Below are 23,536 nucleotides of genomic sequence, written 5' to 3'. Positions count from 1 at the left end.
ATTCTTTATATATAAAAGCGTCTTTTCTATTTATTACTTTAGGACTAAACAGTGGATATTCAAAGCTTTGTTTGTCGCGCCATCTATAAATCTCTTTCATATACTTCAAACGAACGTAAGTTCAAGGACAAGGATCCCTACTTTATCCTAATTAAAGTAGTGTTGGTATGCTATTGCTTCTGTACCCCAATAATAGATGTCGGTGTAAGTTAATTTCGGCAACATATATTTTAATTAAAATAAAATGTTTTATTAGCAATTAGTTTGATATTAAACGTTTTGTAATTCGGTTCTAAACCTGTATGTACAGATATAATTGTTTATTAAACATACATTCCCTCTATTATGATTATGAAGGATTTTAATCAGTATGTAACTACTTTATATATTTTCTCATTTCAACAATATATGATAGATAGGACAGTGTTTGAGCTAATCTGGTCATTTTTAAATTCAACGTTTAATGTTTAGTAGTATAGTTAATATATACAATATTTCAATAATTCGAAAGGAAAGTTTTTCTCTTGCTTTGTGGCTTATACTTACAAATTTTTTCTTGGGTTAAATTAAAATTAAAAAATGAATGGAGCTTGTGAAAGTGAAATTATTCATCAATATTATTTTGAACAGTTCAGCCTGCTGCAGCCTTTTCAATTCGACGTGAGGTCCTCATTGGTAGCATTCAGCGTATTCACCAAAAAGACTTGAGCAAGCGACTCCTTATAGTTAATAAAGTCACAAACAAGAAACGAATCGTAAATACAAACATCCACTATACAGTTCTAAACTAACACCGTGCGATTTTTATCTTTTCCCTTATTTGAAGCAGTAGCTTGGAGAGCGGCGCTTCCAAACTGACGTGGACCTTAAAGAATCCGTCACAACTCACTTCCAATCATCATTGGTGGTCACATTTTATGAAGAGGGTATTGCAAAGATAGTTTACACATATGACAAACGCCTCAATCGTCAAGGTGATTATTTTGGAGACTAAAGCTGTATTGTACCTTACTTTTTGTGATAAAATCTTTTTTGTATATTCAGCCCTCTTTTCTTTAGGGCTCAACCGTCATATGAAGGTTGATTTTACCTCCTTCTGCTACTTAGATACTGGTTATGTCTCAATCTTATTTAAGTCTTATTTAGGGAATGAACAATATAGAATTGTCCAAAGAATATGTTTTTGTCTCAGACACTCTCAGGCATCTCACCTTAGAATCATGTAGAGCAGCACATTCTGAAAGTATGTAAATAGATGTCTTATTATTGGTCAATGGAAACCAATAGGCAATAGAGAACCCGAACGACCACCTAAGAGATGTATGGACAGCTGGCAGTCCACCTCCCAGGAACTGATACAGAAGAACTTGCAAAACTAACAGATCATGAGGTCTTAAATATGAATAAGAAGAAGAAGACTTTTACTTAAGATCATTCGATCACTCACCTAATAGTTTAAATCAAAAATTAGGTTAAGTAACGAAAATGGCAGCTGTCATTTTTACATTTACGTTCTTAATGCAAAAAAGGTATACAGAGTGTCCCTAAATTCGACTACCTACGTACTAAGAGAAAGTGCTTAGGTCAAATTATGCCTATCATGATTGGAAACTTACAGGATGTTAAGTTTTAAAAATGAAACGATTTTTTTGTCGATTAATTTCAAATGGTGTTATCGATTGTTATTGAAACTTTTTGACGATTATCAGGTTGTTAAACTACTTGTTCTAGCATGAATAGATTATTTCTAACTTTCTAGAGGCGTGCAGCAACCACCCCTGAGTTCTCCGCCACTGGGTAAATGTTATTTTTTTTGTAGGACATCATGAACCTAACGGTTTAAGTTGAATCGGAAGAAACTGTTTTGGATTTTTCTAAATTATCACGTGAACGGTCATAAAATGATGTTTTTCTCTAAAACGGTTAAAATCAGTGTAGTAGAATATTTTGTAAAATATAAAATAATCGATTTATCGAAAATAATCAATTTTCGATTATTCGAAAATCGAAAATAAAGCTTCAAAAGAACGATGGTTTGATTCCTTCAAAAAACAAGATAAATTGCTAGGAACATACAGAAGACATTATCGTTTGATTCCCGATAAAAACAAACCAAATAATAAACCTACAGAAGAGAATGAAAATAGGCAAGAAACATTGTATTTTATAAAACCAAATTCTCACAGGATATTTTCCACATCCATTAATCGATATTTTTCGATTATTTGATTATTTTCGATTAATCGATTACCGATTATTTTCAAAAATATATATCGATTAATCGATCAACCGATTAATCGATTATTTTGCCCACTCCTAATCTCGATAGACATAATTTGAGCCAAGGAACATATTATGAAGTGACCCAATACTGAATTGATTTAGAACAAATTCTCTGTCGACAAAATTAGGACTAGACGGAGAGAAAAACAAAAGAGCGTGGCAAGAGCAATAATTTATTTTTATATAAACAATATTTGACATTTCTTACATCGTATTCACAACAAAAGGATGCGTATAATAATAAAAATTTATAATATTAAACTTAAAAATATTTCAATATATAAGAAAGATACATTGTATAAGAAACATTTCGAAAAATTAGTTTTAATGTCGTCATTACTGATTTTATAGTCGAGGATCAACGGTAGCTATAAAAATTTACAACAATTACAATGTAAAAGATATTAAGTAGCCATGTTAACCAATATTACACCATGACTTTTTCTTCGAACCACTTACAGTGTGGAAACCATTTACAGAATAAAATAGTTGATATTTTTTGTTTAAAAAATTACACAAATACTAGGATATGTCAAAAAAAATAAATATCTGGAGATATTTAATTGTGCAGATTTAGAAAATGTTAGAATATATTCAAAAATCTATGAATGTGTTGATTGAAAAGCAATATAATGACTGTAATAAAGATACTGAAGTTTTCGACGAATTTTCGTTAATTACTAATTACATTACATCGCAAAAAGTAGCAGAATGGAATCATTCAAATGTTTCCACCGAAACCCATTGCGTGGAAATATTCAAATATTTTAATTGAATATATTTTTCAAGTTTGCTTGCTACTAGTTTCAAAAGATTGACATGTGACACATAGGCTTCTCTTTTTTCTTTCCAGTCATTATTAAAATCTCGATTCTTTTCTTTATATTAACGTTTTTTGGGCGACATCGATTATCTTAAGTCTCATAATTCTACAATTTGAGAAAGCTACCACGATATCTGTTGACTGCCAACTACAAAATAACTACATAATTCAACAAAGAAATAAAAGTTTTTTTTTAAATTCTACGTTTTCTATACCTTTCAGTGATAAGTTTTTGTTCAAATTATTATTTTTAATGATTTAATGGAATTGTGGAAATTGCCTTGGCAGTCAACGTGTTAAACTGGCTGGCGTCTGCTGTATACACTGTATATAACTGCGTATAGATTGCGTGCATTTCGTGACTGATAACGCGCGACGTGTACAATGTTGCATAATCTAATGCGGCGTTGCCAAATCGTGTGTCAAGTTAGGAACCGCATATGGTTCGCGAGTCGCGTTATGTCCTCTTTTAATATAGTCTGTAGTTTCAATTCTCAAAATTTGCGGATTTTGAGAATATTGTTAATAAACTGTAAGAAAGACATGAGACTTGTCTTGAGTATTTGAATAAATTATTACAAGCGTTAGAAAAGTTTTATTGATAGTATTGAAAGCCGTCGACATACATTTCCAAAAAGTATTGTCTCTCCTATATGAACAAGTTTTTTTGTTTTTTGATCATGTCAAACTAATTAGAGAATTATATCTGCGTTAAATCATCAAATATTGAGAGTTCTGATTACTAGGAACCCAGTGGACAAAGGAAATGAACTAATTGTATCATCTGTTAGTGCTTTATTATTGACACAAACAATCTACAAGGCAAAACATTTGATGATTTCAATTACATCCTTTTAAACGACAAAGATTACGCCTACCTAATAAATATTTGAATTTTTATTTTCGTCTTTTCTTTTTTCAATTTCGAGAATTGTTTTTTCCGTTTCCTCCTTTGACATCTTGTATTTGCCTATCATGTGTCGGCTCATTATGTACTTTGAAGTCGTGTAGAAGACACTTTAAGTCTATTGTGACTTTTGCATGGAATTCTTAAGCATTCGATCCATCCAACAACATCTGCAGCAGAATAGAATCCCTTATAATCTGTTCGAACAGTCAACCAATTCATTACTTGCTTCAAAGGTTTTATACAGAATCGTTTTATCGTGGATATTAGATGATAATCCCAGACACAAAAGGCAGTGGCTATCTCTAAATGAATCACCAAGCAGTACTGCGTAGAGTTTACATCCCCAAAAAGCGCTTTTGTGTGCTTGGTACCGATCAGTAAGACCAACGGCAAAAGGGGAAACAAACCCATGTCGGACAATTGACGAACTCTTAAGGATTCAAACATCCAACAATATCTGCAGCAAAATAGAATCGCTTATAATCTGTTCGAACAGTCAACCAATTCATTACTTGCTTCAAAGGTTTTATGCAGAATCGTTTTATCGTGGATATTAGATGATAATCCCAGACACAAAAGGCAGTGGCTATCTCTAAATGAATCACCAAGCAGTACTGCGTAGAGTTTACATCCCCAAAAAGCGCTTTTGTGTGTTTGGTACCGATCAGTAAGACCAACGGCAAAAGGGGAAACAAACCCATGTCGGACAATTGACGAACTCTTAAGGATTCAAACATCCAACAATATCTGCAGCAAAATAGAATCGCTTATAATCTGTTCGAACAGTCAACCAATTCATTACTTGCTTCAAAGGTTTTATGCAGAATCGTTTTATCGTGGATATTAGATGATAATCCCAGACACAAAAGGCAGTGGCTATCTCTAAATGAATCACCAAGCAGTACTGCGTCGAGTTTACATCCCCAAAAGGCGGTTTTGTGTGTTTGGTACCGATCAGTAAGACCAACGGCAAAAGGGGAAACAAACCCATGTCGGACAATTGACGAACTCTTAAGGATTCAAACATCCAACAATATCTGCAGCAAAATAGAATCGCTTATAATCTGTTCGAACAGTTAACCAATTCATTACTTGCTTCAAAGGTTTTATGCAGAATCGTTATATCGTGGATATTAGATGATAATCCCAGACACAAAAGGCAGTGGCTATCTCTAAATGAATCACCAAGCAGTACTGCGTCGAGTTTACATCCCCAAAAGGCGGTTTTGTGTGTTTGGTACCGATCAGTAAGACCAACGGCAAAAGGGGAAACAAACCCATGTCGGACAATTGACGAACTCTTAAGGATTCAAACATCCAACAATATCTGCAGCAAAATAGAATCGCTTATAATCTGTTCGAACAGTTAACCAATTCATTACTTGCTTCAAAGGTTTTATGCAGAATCGTTATATCGTGGATATCAGATGATAATCCCAGACACAAAAGGCAGTGGCTATATCCAAATGAATTACCAAGCAGTACTGCGTCGAGTTTACATCCCCAAAAGGCGCTTTTGTGTGTTTGGCATCGATCAGAAAGACCAACAAGATTAAATAACGAAATGCCAAGGGTAGAAGTGAAAATAAACCAATATCGGACAATTGAGGAGCTCTTAAGCATTCAAACATCCAACAACATCTGTTATATGCAGATTTGTTCATTTTGGAGTGATGAACCATACTGTTGAGGCAGATCTTTTTCTTAAACAATTCGAAAGAGCCAATCATGATTCTATGAAAATAAAATAAATTATGCTGTCTCAACCATGATTCTGTCTTGTTCTTCTTGGTATACCTGAACTTTTGCACCATTTAGAGAACTTGTGTAAGTAAAAAAATAAAAAGAAAACCGCAACTCATTCAGACTAAGAGAAAAACGTTCGTTAAGAGCTAGTTCAGGAAATATTTTGAAGAGTTTAGGCGACAAAAATTATCCCTGTTGCACTTATTTGCTGATATACAATGCTTGTTAAAAAATATCTCCCACTTTGACAGTAATTTTTGGACGATAGCTTGAATATGATGAATTTTTTAATAGTACACAGTCATTAGCATTTTTTATCTGATTATCAACGAGATGAAGTTACCGGTTTCTAGTTAGGTAAGTATATAATGATAATAGTTAGTGTTTTAATGTTTTAATAAGACTATAAATTGAAAACATTACATTATAAAAGTTGATTTGAAAATAACATTTTGATATCACGTTTCAAAAACGTATACGCAAATAAATAGGATAAGCCGTTGTATAATTAAAATAACATTGAAGTTTCTTATACAGAGCACTTGAATTTTCGGAGAATAAAGATAAAAAAAATAAAAAATATATAGCAATACTACAAATAAAAGATTCATCTATTAATAAAATAAAAAAATCCAAATAACTTTCTATTCTCTCGAGAATCAATTTTTAAAATAAACATTGGGTGGCTATAAAATACGATAGATTTTAATTTGATGATAAAATTTGAGTTTTATAAGATATTTGCTTTAAGGTTACCCATAATCAGTTGATCAGATTTTGAGCTACAGCTAATAATCTCAATAAACGTTTCTTGTTAGAGCTAGACCTCAATACTCGACATTTTTTTGGAGTTTCCAAAAAAATAACACTGTAAACAAGCTTTAAATATCAAAGATATTTCGTGATATTATTTTAAGAAATTGAAATTTAATTAGTATTGATGAATGTCAAACACTCCGACGAGTAGGTCCGGTTTTCGACCGTCTTGGCCAGGATTTCATAACAAGGTCAAAAAAGGTCGATTTTCTTGTGAAATCATCATCATTAATCAACAGGGAATAAATGAAAGGTTCGTGATCCATCACAAGGGATTAATTTGATAGTGAAACGTCCTCACAAAAATTGAGCTTCGCACAAAATAAATCTCGCAAGATAAAAGTCCTGAAATGAGGCTGAGAAAATTTGTTATCCCTGCATTATTATTATTATTATGGACATCGTGACCTTCAAGTTCGAACTGACAGGGAAAGTTAATAGTGAATCGATGTCCTTTTTCTATGTTTCTATCTTCTATATTAACTCTATGCTTTCATAGATAGATAAGCGACGTGTATGAGTTAAAAAATTCAGCATAATTGGATCCGTTGCTAACAAGGAAATAATCCTTTAGTTTTGAACCAAGCATCACAAATAGAAATGTTGGCATTTGGTTCTTGATTGGTCTCGATTTTCTAATAGAAACATTTTATGGCAAAAGTTGATCTAGCTTGAAAATATCGATTTTAAAGTCTTTAATTATATAAGCACTTGTATAAATTAAACTTTTGTTTATTGGGACCCTAAAGAAGAGTTTCTCAAGACAGAAATTTTGATTTGATTTGAAAATTATTGCTGACGTACAGGGCGTTTCAAAAAAAGGTGACCGTGCCTCTAAGATAGATAGAAAACTGAAAAATATTTGGAGTTCGCTCAAAAAAAAAATTCGTAACGCCATCCGTATTTAAGATACAGGGCGTTGAAATAGTTGATATTTGCAATGTCAATATTAATTATTTGCAAAAAGTAATGTTGATTGCACCTCCAGGACAATTATTAATATTTATTGGATTGGATGCAGTTGAAATATGTATTTCGATACAAATTGTTGATAGATTCGTTTTTGTGGTGGAAGAAAGTTATGCAAAATCTTCCAAATGAAACTGTCAACATTGAATTGTCTACTCCAGAGCGTCCCGAAAGTGTTTTACAGTACTGAACTGTCAACTATCACTTTCACTACACGGAACACTCAAAACGCAACTTTCGGTATGTAAACGAATACAAAACGAACAACTTTCAGATGGCGTCGTGTAAAAAATAATTTTTTGCCGCAACTACTGTCACTATTGTATCGAAATTTTATACGAATATGTTTTGGAAGCTCATACATTTAATAAATTTGTTGTTTTATGTCTGACTCTCATAGAGGGCGCTAGTTACACGGTTTGTACCAAGTAGTATTGAATATGACTTTTTGTATATTAGATTTATTAAGCAAAAGTGAACTTGTACATCATTTAATTTTACATAAAAAATGTACTTTTGATAAAACCGTTTTCGGAATATTTTGATTTGAAAATTATCTTGTTAAGAAAATTTTTTACTGAGCAAACCTCAAATATTTTTCAGTTTTCTATCGATCCTACACCTTTTCTCGATGTAATATTTTCTGATAAAGCTAGTTTTGTGTTAAACGGTACTAAAAATCGAAATATTAGCCAGTTACTTTATGAACACACTATGTTAATAAAATAAATAAAAAAAATATTATTTAAATGTACGGTTCGGACCAATATTTCATTGTAGTAGTACTATGCCTTTCTGACATATTGTTTGCTTTAACTTTCGATCGAAGTTTGACGTCCTTAGGTTTCAAAATCCCTTTGTGATTACTGAGCATTCTCGATGGTGTTAATATGGATTTAGTACTTAGACCCGTACATTCCAAAAAGTGTTCGTAAGTCGGTTGGTTCGGTCTCGGAAATGGCTTTTTGTTATTATGATCCTTATCTCCTTGCGCTTTCTGTAATTCCAATTGTTTTTTGAGTAGTTCTACCGAATTTCTATTCAAAACTGGTGTCGCAATGTCTGTAACTCGAATGAGATCCACTCTGGTCGAGTTAGATTTGTCGCTAATATCATTATCTTTGATTTCTTCGACGGTATACTCTTCGATTTCGCAATCGTCCAATTTAAACTCTTCGAAATTTTGACTTAGATCAAATTTTTCAAAATTGGGAGTTTTAGAATCATCGACCGAAGTCGTTGTGTGTTTTTCTGAGTTTTGGATACTTTCAAAACTAGAAAACATCGTTTTATTCGATTTAAGTTTATCGGGACTTTGTTTTATTTCGTGTAAAACTTGATGATTGTTAAAACTATTTATAAGACTAGATACGGACGAGCTTATAACGATAGGTTTTCGGTTCGATTTGAGCTTCAAAATGTCTGTGTTGTTTCTCATGTAATTATCTTGAGCGATTCTGTCCTCTTTATCCCTTTCCTCATCTTCGGATTCTGGTATTAGTATTTCGGAAACTTGTGGTAGCTTCGGAATCTCGATATCGATCTTCTTTTTGGGCGAATTAGATTCCGATTTAATGGGGGTTTGTTTGGCTAGTTGAATATTCAATTTTTCGACGCATTTTTTTACTATCAAATTAGAGTTTTCTGGGCTATTTTCCAATTTAGTCGAAGAATCGTTCGTGTTGATTTTGTTAAGTACGTCAAGAGATGTAGGCGCATTTATTTCAGCTACGACGTTGATCTTTTTAAAGGAAACCATATTTTTATTTTGTGGTAAATTCAATTCGGATATCGAACAATAATCAGGTTCGCATTCAGCAGTACTGTCGCTGCTTATTTCAGACGGAGGTGATTTAGAAACAATATGTAGCTTATATTTGGATACCAAGTTTACTGGTTTGGGAGGTAAAGCAGGTGGGGTTCTTAAAATTTTACTTTTTTTGACTAATCTGTTTTCATTATCGATATTTTTAGTTTTGTCCTCCATATCTATGTAGTAATGACTAGTTTTGTTTTCATTTTGTTCTTCGGATGAGTTAAAAGTTTCGTTACATTTACTCAGAATCTGTTCGTAATCATTACTGTATATACTTTGAGGGGTTTCGTAAAAATTGGGGGATTTTTGTATAGGTGTTTCGTAGTAATCATGATTATTTTCTTCATTTTCTTTTAAATTTTCTTGTGTCAATTCGGTTTCTTTAATTTCGCTTTTATTTTCTTCGTCGCTGAATTTTACTCTTTTATTTTTCACCGGTTTTCTTTCAATGTTTGGAGTTTTAGGAGGTGAATTCAAAGTATCATTGATATTTTGTAGCAAAATTTGATTCATGCATTCTAACACGGGATTATTTCTGTAAATATCTCTTTGCTCATCGTCTTCTTGATCGCTGGCACTTGCATACCAGTTATCATTAGTTTCTTCACCTCCTTCAAAGACTGGTATAGATTCTGTTATAGTCGATTGCTTCTTTTCTTCTTCGATGTTAGTATCTTCGGAATTTTCGCTATTATCAACAGATTTTTCAGAATGTAAAATAAGTGTTAAATCATCAGTTTCACCAAACAAATTTTCTGCTAATACACTTGTTTTATAATTATTAGTTTCCGGTGGTAATGAGTCCAAATTGTCGTAATCGTTACTTGTGTTATCTTCGTTTGATAAAGGGCTGTTACTGTCATTTCTCAACTTTAATACTTCAAAGTAAGTTCCGATGCTCTTCCTGTGTGGAATTTTCTTCGATTTTCGTCCTAAAGAATCTTTATTCTTATTTTTTTGATAAATTTTCGATTCGCTTTCGGATTTTGAGTTATCTTCATACGAACTTTCCGATTTGTTGTAATCTTTTTCTGATTGCGTTGCTTCGCAACTACTATCTAAAGATTCGAAATTTGACGATTGATATTCTTGACAATCCGTGAGGACGTATTCAGTACTACTATCTAAGCTTTCTTGTACCGGACTGGAAGAGTAATACTGTTTACAACTTTTACAATACTGATTTGATAACAACTTTTTTATATCGCTAGTTTGTTTTTTTATAACGGTATCTTTTTCGCTCAACTGGCGACTTATAAATTTCTGTTCTTGACGTAAACGAGCTTCAAATATCAACAATGCTCTTAGGACTTTAGCTAATTGATCATCCCTTAGAGCTTTCTCGGTACGAAATTTGTGTTCTTTCTCTTGAAGTCTACGTGTATATTCCGTGACGAGTTGTCTGCATCGCTTTGTTTGAAGTTTTAGAGCCTTTTGGACTATTTCAAGCTCTCCTCTAATAGACGCGACTTCTTCTTCGGTGTATATAACCTGAAACAAGAAATCATCGAATGAGTTATAACACAAAATACGTTCAGGGATATAAAACATGAAGCATAACTAATATATCAATATTAGTTTTAAAGAAGCCCTTCTAATATCCATTTGAAAAACTAAATAAAATATTTAGTTTTGTTTCGACTGTTCACAGTGGCGGTTTACTGTTTAAATACCCCATCGAAGTCTAATTTTAAACGTGAAAGAGATGAAATTGGTACGAATATTATATTCAGTTGGAGTGGAGCGATCTGGAAGGAAAATTATTCTGGATACATGGAACACAGTCTGTCGATGAGTAGTACTTGTCTTCGAAGACTGCCAAATCAGAAATAACCAACCTCAAAACTTATTGAAACATAACGATGGAAACATGATTCATTAGCTTATCGTTAAATTAGACCTGCTGATTCATAAATTAGCAATAATAGGAGCTTTAAAGTTCAATAAAACAGAGAGATTCCTTCAGAGTTGGTAAATACTAATATGAGACCCGAAAATAGAACATCTGCATTCACAAATGATAAAACAAAGATGGTTTTTGGACTTGGAACGACTTTGAAAGCCAAGCTGTTGTTATCATGTAATTGCTTATTAAGAAATTATCTACACTAGCTGATAAACTTGTGAGCAAGTGTGTTTTTCCTGAAACAGCTAGTAATAATGAGTGGGCAAGACCTTGGTCGTATTAAGGCTGCAAGATTAGAATACAGTGTAACCTATAAACATCTCGAGCAAGCATTGAGAAAACCCTCTCAGAATGCTGCTATAAGTTTCAGACAAACGGTACGAAAACTTACTGTTATACCAGAAAGACAGATATTTAGACAAGCTACAATGAGATACTCACTTGCACCTTACTTTCAGTTAAACCAAGCAGTTACGATGGGGAATCTTGAGAGATAAATTGAGACAACATCATACATTCTCTTAAATCATAATATAATTAAAACTGCAATAAAATCTATTGTGCTTTCATATTCCAGAATTTCTCCACAAGATATTGCTGCGGAAGATGCTGAATTTATTGTAGATAAAGCAATTCGTGATGGTGTAATTAAAGCTACTTTAGATCCACGAGGTGGTTTTATGAAAAGCAAGGAAAGTACAGATATTTATTGTACAATAGAACCACAATTAACTTTTCATCGAAGAATATCATTTCGCTGGGATTTACACAATCAAAGTGTCAAAGCAATTATAGCAAATTTGATGTTTCAAGAAACAGCAGACGTTTGAAATTTAAGCAAACGTTGATTTTCCCATTTTGATAAAAGTTTACGAGGCAACCGAAGATGTTAAGCATTTAGTACCAAAATTGGACATAATATAGAACAAACTGCAGTCCAACATTGACCAGGTAATACAATTTTTTGTAATATTCAAAGCTACAAACAATTATAAGAAAAGAGATCGGGGAGTAAGTGTTATGATTAAGTTATTGGAAGTTCAATACAACGATTGTAATCATTTCAAAAGACGCATTGGAAACCAAAATGGAATCAGAAGTGGTGTTCATTTACCAGTTTTCTTAAGAGTACTTGAAGCACCAAGATTTTCTCGCCTACTATTCCAATCTAAAATAGACAAAGTACGTCTATTTTTATTAAATTCCTTTTCGCACAATTAAAATAACAACTGCATCCACATCTACATTTTAAATGAACAGCTGAAGCCGGTACCACATGCGTCCAATGCTTCTAAGGTTAGACGCTGATGATCGGACGCATCGTGTGGTCGTAGTGCGCATGTTATTCGACGAATGTTGTACTTCCAACGTTTGCCATGGAAAATAGATTCTCTTGACCCGCGTTTAACATTGGAACGAAGCTGGAACCAACGCTTCTTGTCCTTGTTGTTACGCATTTTGTACGCATCACTTTTTTGTCACATTTTCTTATCTTTGGGAAAGTTTAAGAGATGCTCCAACCTTGTTTTTATGTTTAGCCAACGTTGGAAGGTGAATTAAACGAAGTGAAGTGAAAACTGGAATAACAGATGGATACATAGTGAGAATGAAGACGTAAATAACAGTTGAGGTGATAGGGGCAACAGAAATAATCAAAATAAAATGGCGGACGCAGAAGGAAAAGAAATACATAAATAGCAAACAATCTGAGAACTGAACTGGAGACGGGCCAAACCGAAAGTAAAAGATATAACCAAATGAAGAAGAAATATTACCTCTACACCTATGGTAGAAGATGTGTATAAGTGGAGAAAGATTTTTTCAAATTATTTTCGAATGTGTAATGATACAGTCGTTTGGTTTGGTCCGTTCCTCCCCACTCATACAATTTTCCGGCTTAAAATGTTTTAGATTACTTTGAAAAAAGTACTTTATAGTTTTGAAAAATGGCAAAATTAAATTAAAATTCGACTTAAAACACCTTTTATATTCCTATGAAATGATAGGTAATTATCTTCCATTAAAGAAGACAACGAACTGAAGCCTCTGTAACCATATGCCTTGAAATAAGAAGAAACGACTCAGTGGAACAGCTGACGTTTATTTCTTTTTTTGTATGGTTCGGTTGGTTAACCAAATTGAAAATTGGCATGTGCAAAAAATAAATAATGTGACCGATCCAGTCGGTTTTACTTCAAGTTTTTGTTTATTTACTATATTGAAGATTGTATGAGTATTAAATTAAAGTAAAATTATTTTCCTAAAACTGCTAAAAATGATGATACTTAAGACAAGTCTATTATCAAAGTTCAGTAGTAAATAATCTACCATTATCAAATTAAATGAAACTTCGAAGAAAATAAATCGTACGACGTTTATTTTGGGGGATCTATGAATGATAATTGCAATTATGGCCACTAAATTTTTGGAAATTTTACACTAAAAACCAGAATACGACCAATGGCATATTAATTTAGAATGTTAGAAGGGGTTGCGAGAAAATTCTAAATAATCCTGAATGATATTTAAAAGCTTCAAATTAAAAAAGTTTAGACTCTACTTGTCGGTGGCGTCAAAGGGTTGTTTTTTTTTTTTCAAATAATGTCCAAGATATTAACATATCACTCATAAGTCGTGTGACTAACTAAGAAAAACAATTTTTTTTTGTCAAATCAATAAAATCATTCCAACGCTTCTCTAAATTCTCGATTCTCGATGCCGTGCTAGTAGGATTTGTCTTTTGCACCAAAATAGGCTTCAGTAAGTGAGCATTTTTTGAGATCAGGTCCATACGGTGGATGAGGAAGCTATTCGAAGTCTAATTCGTTCAATTTAACCAACATTGTCATCGACAGTGGTTTTTTTCTTCGACATATATAAGACCATGGATCCATATTTGTCCACGTTGTTGTTTTTTTTTGGATCGACTCTGAGTAAACGTGGCACTCATTTGGAAAAAAAGGTTCTCATGGACAAATTTTCATTCACTGCCTTCTAATATCTTTATGGCCTCAGCTATCTCACACAATTTCAAAATTTATAATTAGATATGACCAATTTGTGGACTTTTTTGATGTTTTTTGGAGTAACCACCTCAATTGGACGACCAGAACATTCACCATTATCGGTGTCTAAAAGACCATGTTTAAATTCAGCAAACCAGTAACAAATTGTTCTTATCGATGGAACAGAGTCCATTGCTGAGCTTGTACAGTATTTTTTCTCATCAAGAAGCAATGATAAATTAACACAAGAAATTGTTTTAAAAATAACAAAATAGCTTCACTTTTTTCTGACCAATCGAAATGTCATAAAATTTTACACATAATCTTTTGAAAGTTGGTACTTTATAAACGTCATATGGATTTGACAATGACAACGCCATCTGTCTGTCAGTCACACGACTTATTTGTCCTGTATCCTTTTTGGAAATAAACTTTTGATGCTAGATATTAAGCCTTCCAAATTTGCTACATATATGATATAATAGTTTGAAACGAATTTAATTGTCTTATTAAAAGTACCTATAATAAATATTTGCCTCATTAACTTATAATTCTGTTTTAATAGCGTTTAAATTGATATTCTGTCTCTTGTACTCGTAAAACTAGCAGACAAATCAAAGAGTGCAACTTTCATTAAATCTACATCTAGTGGAAGTAATAAAAAATTATCTTAAAAAATGCCATACAACAGTATTATTTATAACTATGGAAATGTTAAAAACACATGAGGTATTTCATAATTAAGTATTATAATGAACAAACAGATATACTATCTTGAAAATATTTTGTTGATATAATTAGTGGATATTAAATGTATATCCATGTGGATCCAGATTTGATTCTCTGACGAGCATTGACGCATAAAGGTCTCTTGTTAGGCCCGTTTAGCTCCATTTAAAACAAAAGCCAAACAGGTCTCTAATTTTGTTCCCTATAAAGTCACTGGTAAACTGTGAAGTTTGCGCATTTGGGCCGATGACGTGGTTACAATTTGGTCCTTTTCTATGCAACTGCGAAATTCCGAATCTTTGTTTATGCCTTTCAACCTGAGTAGTTGATTGGTAAGACAGTCTTTGTGCCTTGGCTTGTTTCATACCAAGTATTTCCATCCATCTCCGTCTTGGGAACAGATTCCTTACAGATGACTACACAGAAATGGGTTCCGAGCCCAGTGGCGTTTTTGTTGATGCCAATCTGAGGGGCGAATCAGCTGGTAACTACGCAAGGTCAAGTTTAGTAAAACAGCACATGTAGTAAAAAAAACTGTGTATAGACGTATCGGACCAAAGCAAAAATTAAAAAACAAGTCAAATCAAAACAAAATAAACATTCAATACAGACAGAGACAACGCACGAAACGTAAGTTTGTAAGAGTTTATGAGAGATTATATTGAAAAAATTCCATATTTTTTTTAAATAATCTTTTCTAAAACTAAAAATTTCAGAATGAGCTTCATATTAAGATGGAAGAAATCAACTCCATTCCTAATAATATATTATTTCAAAATCTTGTAAATTTCTTTAGTTCCTGTCATATTGACATATTTGTAAATTATACAATTGAAATAAACTATTAAATTAAACTGAAATAGATGATTATACGGAGTGTTCTAAAAAAAGTTTATCCCCTTTCTAGGAGAGTTAAAAAACGCTTTACGTATTTAAGATAAAGGGGATTACAGAAAAAATAGAGACAAAAAATCAAAATTTTCAGATAATAGTACACAATATCGAGTAACTTTATGGTGTGAATGAACTTAAAACAGTTACGTTCAATACTATTCAGTACTCACCGTGTAACTAGTACCCTCTAAGAGATTCAGGTATAAGAACAAATTCAAGAGATGTATTAGGTCCCAAAATATCTTCGTACAAAATTCCATGAAATTACGAAAATTTTTTACTGAATAAAACACATTTTTCAGGTTAATAATACCTGTCCTAACAACTGAATCACCTTTTTTGACATACCCAGTAATTTGCCTGGTTCTTATTACATTGAACGTACAACTGAATGGATTATAATTAATTTCTGATCAGAAAGTTCCTATTTTGATCATTTATTTCTATATTTTTAACACGGTCATATTAGCTTCACCTGTATATAGGTTTGTTTGTGGGCTTGTTTGTTTTTGGACTAAGGGCATGTAGCTTATTTAATAAAAAATTCGTTCGACAGAGGATTTGAACCTCAGATCTCCGTGTTGGAAATCAAAAAATTCGACAACCTACACCGATATGACTCGATTCAAGTTTCGACGAGATGTAGGTATATAAGCAGCGAGGCCATTATTCGAGGGTGGTATCGATTAAATAAATATAGGTTAAAAAAAAACTAAAAAACACTCTTTTAACACGTTGAACCACAAAATTGATGAAGTTTCCATTAATCCCAAACAATTTTTTAATTTTTATACAACGAAAAATAAAGAAAAACAAGAACAAAAATTTGTTTACTTCTCTTCACCATTCATTGATGTCTGAGCTCTTTCTTAAAGGGTTCGTAAGACTAATTTGATGTTAAATTTGTCATTTTCTAATACCCTTAAAACCAAATTTCCCAAAAAATAGCTACAGGTAATGTAAAGGTAGCTCTAATTGAAAATTTGAATCAAAAATTAGTTCAATTATGTTCCAGAAAACAAAAAAAAAATGAAAAGTTAGGTTTTTGTTTTACAACAAGATTATGAAAGAAAAATCAAATGAATCAAAGTGTAGGGTAATGTTTCAAGGACCCAAACTGTAAAACACACGGTCCCTAGGGCCGTGGACAAGGTTTGAAGTCCTTGCGATCCGCAGGACCACTCTGGGCTGTGGGGAAAAGTTAGTCAACGTGTTAAAGTACAACAAATTAAAAAGTTGATGATATTTTTTTAAAATAAGTTTAAAACAATAATGAATGAAAGGTATTAGTATTATAATATTAAAAAAAGGGTCTGGCGCTCGATGTACAAGAAATATGGAACAAAGCGCCCCAAAGTGTTTTTCTAAACGACATTTATCAAATAATCAATTAATTAGAGCTGGTACACTTGAAATTAGCTGTGCAATTTCGAATATGGATTTTGTTGGCTAGTGTACTGAATGTGGGTTAAAAATCTGGGAGGGGAAAGTTCAAGAATGTACTGAAAATAGTTTTAACGATTTTCCTTTCAATTATAACGATAAAAAATAGCTGATTTCTCATTATGTCTATTCAAACAAAAACGAATGCATAATTTCACTAAATTAATCAACATTCCATAAATATTTGACGAGTTATTTGACTCAGATATATCTTAAATTATCTACATAGACGCAGTTATTAATATCTCATTCAAATTCATTCACATTTAAATGATAATTATTATTAGAATGTCATATTAATTAATGTGTCTCTGCCAACAAACACGTACTTGATAAGAAATTCAGATGTGCTATTTCCTTTTAGAAAATTATTTTTAATTATATTTCGATATTAATATGAATTACCATCGATGAAGAGCATGGGTACGGGATTTCCATATTTCCACCCATATTGGATGGATGGATGGACCCTTCCCCACTTTTTAAATGATGCAAAAAATCAACTTATTAACATTTGGTGGATTGGTCTGGGAGGTCTATTTGCATGGCCACTACGTTAGCCTGAATTAAATACAACGGATTCATTTTTGCGGGGATGTTTTAGAAACAAAGTAGACTCCGGAAATGTGTATAAGTGCAAGAACAATTTTTAAAGTTGTTTTTGCTTTCATTTGATAAATTGTAGCCTAACCAATTAAATTTTTCTACGTATCAAGTTTTTCTTTAAGTGTTTTAATACCTCATGTGATTATTTTCAATAAATAATTACAATTTATGATAATTTTATTCAGAATGTGTCTTTAAAGCGATTCGATGTTATGACTGTTCAAAAACGTTTTTGTTTGAACTGATGTGTGACATCTCGCGTTGTCGTGGTGAAGAATGATTCGTCTTCTACGATTGGTTTCCCTGATTCTTTCAAACAAATACTGGTGTAGAATTAACCCTCTACTTTGCTCTAATGGAACGACCATTTGCTTCGAAGTGCTTCTTGCGCGAACAACTTTTGTTGGATTTGGCTCATCTTGATAACCCATACAGTCGATTGGTGTTTAGTTTCGATTTTATATGCCTAGATCCATGATTCGTCGCCTGTGACGATCTTATATACTTCTTTTGAAGTAGCGCTTTTGAATTTTTTCAGCATTTTTTTGTTCCCATTTTAACAACATTTTCTGAGCGACTTTTAAATTATGCGATATCCAAAGCGAACAAATATTTTGCTTCATTCAATATTGAATGTATGGAGTGTCGGTTTTAGCACGATCAAAGCCCTGGACGAAATTTCTATGGCATCTCAGAACTGCTCTTCAAATCTATACAAAAAAAGGCATATAATAAAACATGACTTTGTTATTCTCGTCGAGTCACTGAAATGGGAAGTAGAAATTTGCGATTTGATACCTTTTAAAATTCATTTTAAGAGCTCCATTTTTGCATGGTATAATAAAGAAAACAAAAATTCATGAATATGTCTGTTAAAATGAGCTGCATGCAGTACAGTCTCGTTCGAATATCTCGCCAGCTGCATTCCTTTAAACCTGGCACCTTGAGCCGCTTCTGGCGATTGGAACTAAGGCCCAAGTATGCCTCAATCTCACTCAATCATGCAATATCAGTTTATCCAAAGTATCGAAGTTTTCTGGCACTGGATTACCTTCACGAAGTACGAATAATTCAATTCTACTTTTTCACCAAGATGAATCTGTAAACAATTCGTATGACAACACGTTCTGAGTACGTTCATCGATAAAAATGTCAAATTTCATGATGGTAATGTCAAATTTGACATATTCACATCAGTACTGCCATATGTCAAAACTTAAGTAGCAGAAAATATATAAGGGTAAACATTTTTTGAATTTTCGAGTTCCGCAAAGTTGAATCTTCGGAAATGGGAACCATTAGTTTAGTTTAGAACTTTTATAAATAGTTTTTTATTAACAGTTGTTTCCAAAATTAGAACTGCAACAAGTGCAAGTCACCCAAATAATATTGAAATCGAATCTAGTTAAAAAAAGAATCGATGTTGGCAACGAGTACAAGACAAATTCCAATACAACTTTCTACTTATTACATATGGTAGTTCAGATCGTGTTCATAACACGTTTGATGAACTTGGTATTGAAAAGCAAACGATGTCCGGCATTGATTTCATATTTTTTTTATAAATCTGACCTACTCTTCAAATTTAATTTAAGTTGTTTGGGAATTGATTGATTGACAAGAGGAAAATTTAAACTAAAATTATTTATATTAACTTGATGTAATTTTTCAAATTGAGATCTCGAAAGTCCATTTTTAAAAAAGTTATATTCTACTTAGACCTTCATTGAGTGAAATTTGGAAATTATTTTTCTCGAAAACGAAGTATAATGAAAAGTACGAAACATATACGTGAAGGTTTTGGTTATTCTCGGAAAATATCCCAAAACACAATCGTGTAAATAGAAAGTGGTTTTGACTTATGTGACGTAGTTAATAATTTATGTAGAAGATTTCTGATGAAATCAAACCAAATAGTCCTTGGATACATTACTAGATGCTATTCATCACTGATAATGTTTTTTCGATATAACTTGACATTTAGCCACCTATTAGAGCAACGTAGAACGGTACGTTTTGCCAGAAATGTTTGACAAAATCAGGGAAACCAATCGCAGAATACGAATCATTCTCCGCCACGACAACGCGAGCTCTCAAGCATCAATTCAAACTAAAACGTTTTTGAACAGTCAAAACAATAAATTGATGAGTCATTCGCCGTACAGTCCTTGTTTGGTACTCAATGGATTTCTTCGTATTACCGCTGATCAAAAATAAATTCCGAGGTCAACGTCAAAAGACTATGGACTGTGCTTCAATGAACAAAATATGGAAATGGGAAGGAATCTGAATAGCTGCTACCAATTGAATGTGACGATAGAGCAAAACAAGGAGTATAGATTTGTTAAAGTCCAAGAGTTCGAATACCTGACAAAAGACTGACGCTTGGAACCCTCTATTAAGACTATTAAGATCAAAACATATTCCAAGGGTCTCCAAGCTATACAACCAACGGTGCTGTATGACAGTGAGTTTTGGATAATGAACAAAAAAGAAGAAAACAAAATAAATAGAGCAAAACGAGTGAAAAAGAAGAACGATCGCAGAGATGGGATGCGTGTTCTCTCCTTTGGATATAGACAGGATGGACGAAGACAGTTGGGTGAAAAGATCCTTGTTAAGGGGAAAAGAAGCGAAAAGAAAAAGAGGGCGTCCACGGAAAAAATGGATAGAAGCATCTAGAGAAGATTTAGAAAGAATAGGAATAGAGAACGCAACCATGAACAAAAATAGATGGAGGAAAGCAGTAGAGCGATTCCAAGGGCAAAATAGAGGGGAGTTAAAAGAAAGCAACAGTCGTGGTGGAGAAATATTTGTGACTGGACCGGCTTAAAAAGAGCAAACGAACTTTGTTTGCTTGGTAGAGAACCGTGCAATTTTGGCCATGGTGATCGCCAACGTCAGGGAGATCGGAAAGAAGAAAACACTCAGAATTACTGTACACTTTGTGTTAACTGTTTACGTTGAAATCATAGATTTTCTGTCTACCTTTTGTACTAAGAAAGTGTCGTAATTAAAAACATATTTTCCAAAACGAATTTCAAATGCACAAATATTTATTATCTGACTAATACTATTATTCTTAACTGTACTTGAAATTTTTTGTGTTCCTCAATTATGAGGTATAATTACGTCTAATATAACCATCAGTTATAAACAACAGCTGTGCGGATATTATTTTATTGAAGAGATAGGGGCAAAACTGAAATATGAATAACCGACATTCGGCAGGAGCTTAGTATTCTTATTTTTAGCCAGCTGTTGTTTGGGTAAATATTAGTAACGAATGGAAATATTGATTTGCTGAAATGTTTGATAACTTTTTATTAAATTTGACTATACTCGACCGACCCTTATCGAATAATCGACTATTTTATTTAGACTCTTATAGTCTAGTCTATAAATTGAAATCTGTATCGATTCAACATACCTTAACAAAGATTATCTGAATCAATTAATTCGATACGGAATGTTGTCTAGATCACTGGGCGCAAAAGTTAATTGGCCTACAAAAAATAGTGTTTTTTGCGTAAACAAGAATTACCACTCAAGTTGTCAGACAAATAAAAATATTTCTAATTAGTTATGGCTTTATTATTTTTCAAAATATACTCCATTAAGATCAAAACATTTTGGCATGTGTGAACCGATTATCGAAGTAGTTTCCCACGGGCGTAGCCAAGGGGAGGGTTTTGGGGATTCAAACTCCTTCCGAAATAAGCAAAATACTACCTAATATACTAAGAAAATACGTGGAATGTAAAGAGTTAAATTATTACATCAGGCGGAATGAGCGGAGCTTTGTGGAAGTTTCTGGCTGGCTGCTGGACCCATGTCGAAATTTCTCGGATGAATATTTAAATATTAAATGTCATGTAAGTATATTTTTGTTGTTTTATTTACTTCAAACCAAACCCCCTCCACCCAAAACTAAATCCTGGCTACGCCCATGAGTTTTCCATTCCGATTTTGACTGTTCAAAAACGTTTTTGTTTAAACTGCGTGTCTTCTGCGATTGGTTTTCCTGATTTCTGGAAAACAAATGCTTGTGTACCATCCAGAATTGATCGTTCTAAATTGTTCTTAAGTTTTTTTTGAATAACAAATCCAGTTATTCCAAAAAAACATGCGACCATTTGGTTAGATTGAATTCGTAAAATCAATAAAGTCGTTAAACACGAAAATTGGGAGCGAATTGATCGGCACACTGTTCGTTTTAGTTTAAGTATTTGTAAACAACTCAAATAGCATTCGTATGACAATAAGTCCATTGAAAATGTCAAACTTTATGATGGCAAAGTCAGATTTGACATTTGACAATTGAAAATAAAAATTCTTAAAGAGGAGGAAATTCAAATACAAACATTACCTTCATTATTAATAATTTTAATTAAACTATGAACCGTCTCGAAATATGTCATATAATTTTTTTTTATTGAGGTACTTAAAGTAAATTGAAAAATCTTGTATAATCTATTAGAAAGAATTTATTCCCGTTGGAAATTTTGGCTCATCTCCGAATTAGTACCAACAACCGATGCTTCACCTCCGGATGTCACCTATTCAATAAAAAAATTTCAGCTTGCGAAAACTCTAATGGAAATAGAGACGTTCGAAAGTTAGCTTTGTTTTACTCAATTCTTGAGTTTGTGTGTTTACCTGGGAGTCCCTATAACGCTGAAGATGCATTATAAATAGAGCAGAGCTCCCTCTTCCATGTGAGGACTCGGAAGAGCAAGCAATTTACTAGAAAAAGCAGATAGAACTGGATAAAATACTTTGCTCCCTACAATAAGGCCAGGAAATGTATAATTTGTGATAGAGGTAGGCGGAAAAAGTTTTATCCGCTACTAGTTTAGCAGGTCTGCATTTCCCTCTACATCCTCTATTTATCTAGCAATTTTCACTTGTTTGTGCAATCCAAAATCAGTTTAAATCTTATGATAATGGAGCTCAGAGCTCTAATGATTGCTTGGCTACCGGAATAAATGATAATCTCTTGTTTGCGATAAGTTCTATGTCAAGAAAATATTTGGTTTAATGCTCAAACTCAGATTATTTGGTACTGGCTCTATACACTCTTATTCCAGTTCTGTTGTTTTGTAGCTCTGGAGAAATGGAATAGAGGAAGACATAAGAGCACTCAATATAGAAAACTGGAGAGCAAAATGCCGGAACCGAAAAGAATGGAAAATAATAACAAAAACAGCCAAAACAAACGACAAACTATAAAGAAAATAAAAATTAGAAAACGAGGAGTAATCCACCTCAAAGAAAAGGATTTAAAGCACCAAAAACGATAGCCATAATCCACATGAAAGGCTTGATGGTAATAATGATGATGATGTATCTATGACTAAAAATTACTAAATTATTTGGATGAAATTCCATTCTGATCGATTGTAAATATTTTCGAAACATGTATTATTTGAATCGATTTCGAACCAAGTTTTTCGGAGTTTACTTTAATCATGAAAGCCACAGATAAAAAATGAACGTATAATATCACGTTTCCTTTCCATTTAAGTGTGACACAAGAGTGGAACCCCAAAGACCCTCCAGCCGTGACCTACCTACTTTTCTATATTCA

General features: G+C 32.9%; 1 protein-coding gene across 1 annotated transcript in view; it reads right to left on the bottom strand.

Moving 5' to 3' along the window:
- Window positions 1-6,140: 6,140 nt before the first annotated feature.
- Window positions 6,141-23,536, bottom strand: part of LOC130901330 (uncharacterized) — a 45,517-nt gene continuing 28,121 nt past the window's right edge. The window contains exon 2 of the mRNA XM_057812635.1: window positions 6,141-10,854. Coding sequence (XP_057668618.1) covers window positions 8,293-10,854 — 2,562 coding nt within the window. The 3' untranslated portion in view covers window positions 6,141-8,292. The remainder of the gene's footprint in view (window positions 10,855-23,536) is intronic.

This window comes from Diorhabda carinulata, chromosome X, assembly GCF_026250575.1.
Source record: "Diorhabda carinulata isolate Delta chromosome X, icDioCari1.1, whole genome shotgun sequence".
Taxonomy (NCBI): Eukaryota; Metazoa; Arthropoda; class Insecta; order Coleoptera; family Chrysomelidae; genus Diorhabda; species Diorhabda carinulata.
Note: the sequence above shows the minus strand (reverse complement) of the source record. Positions and strands in the feature narration are given on the sequence as shown.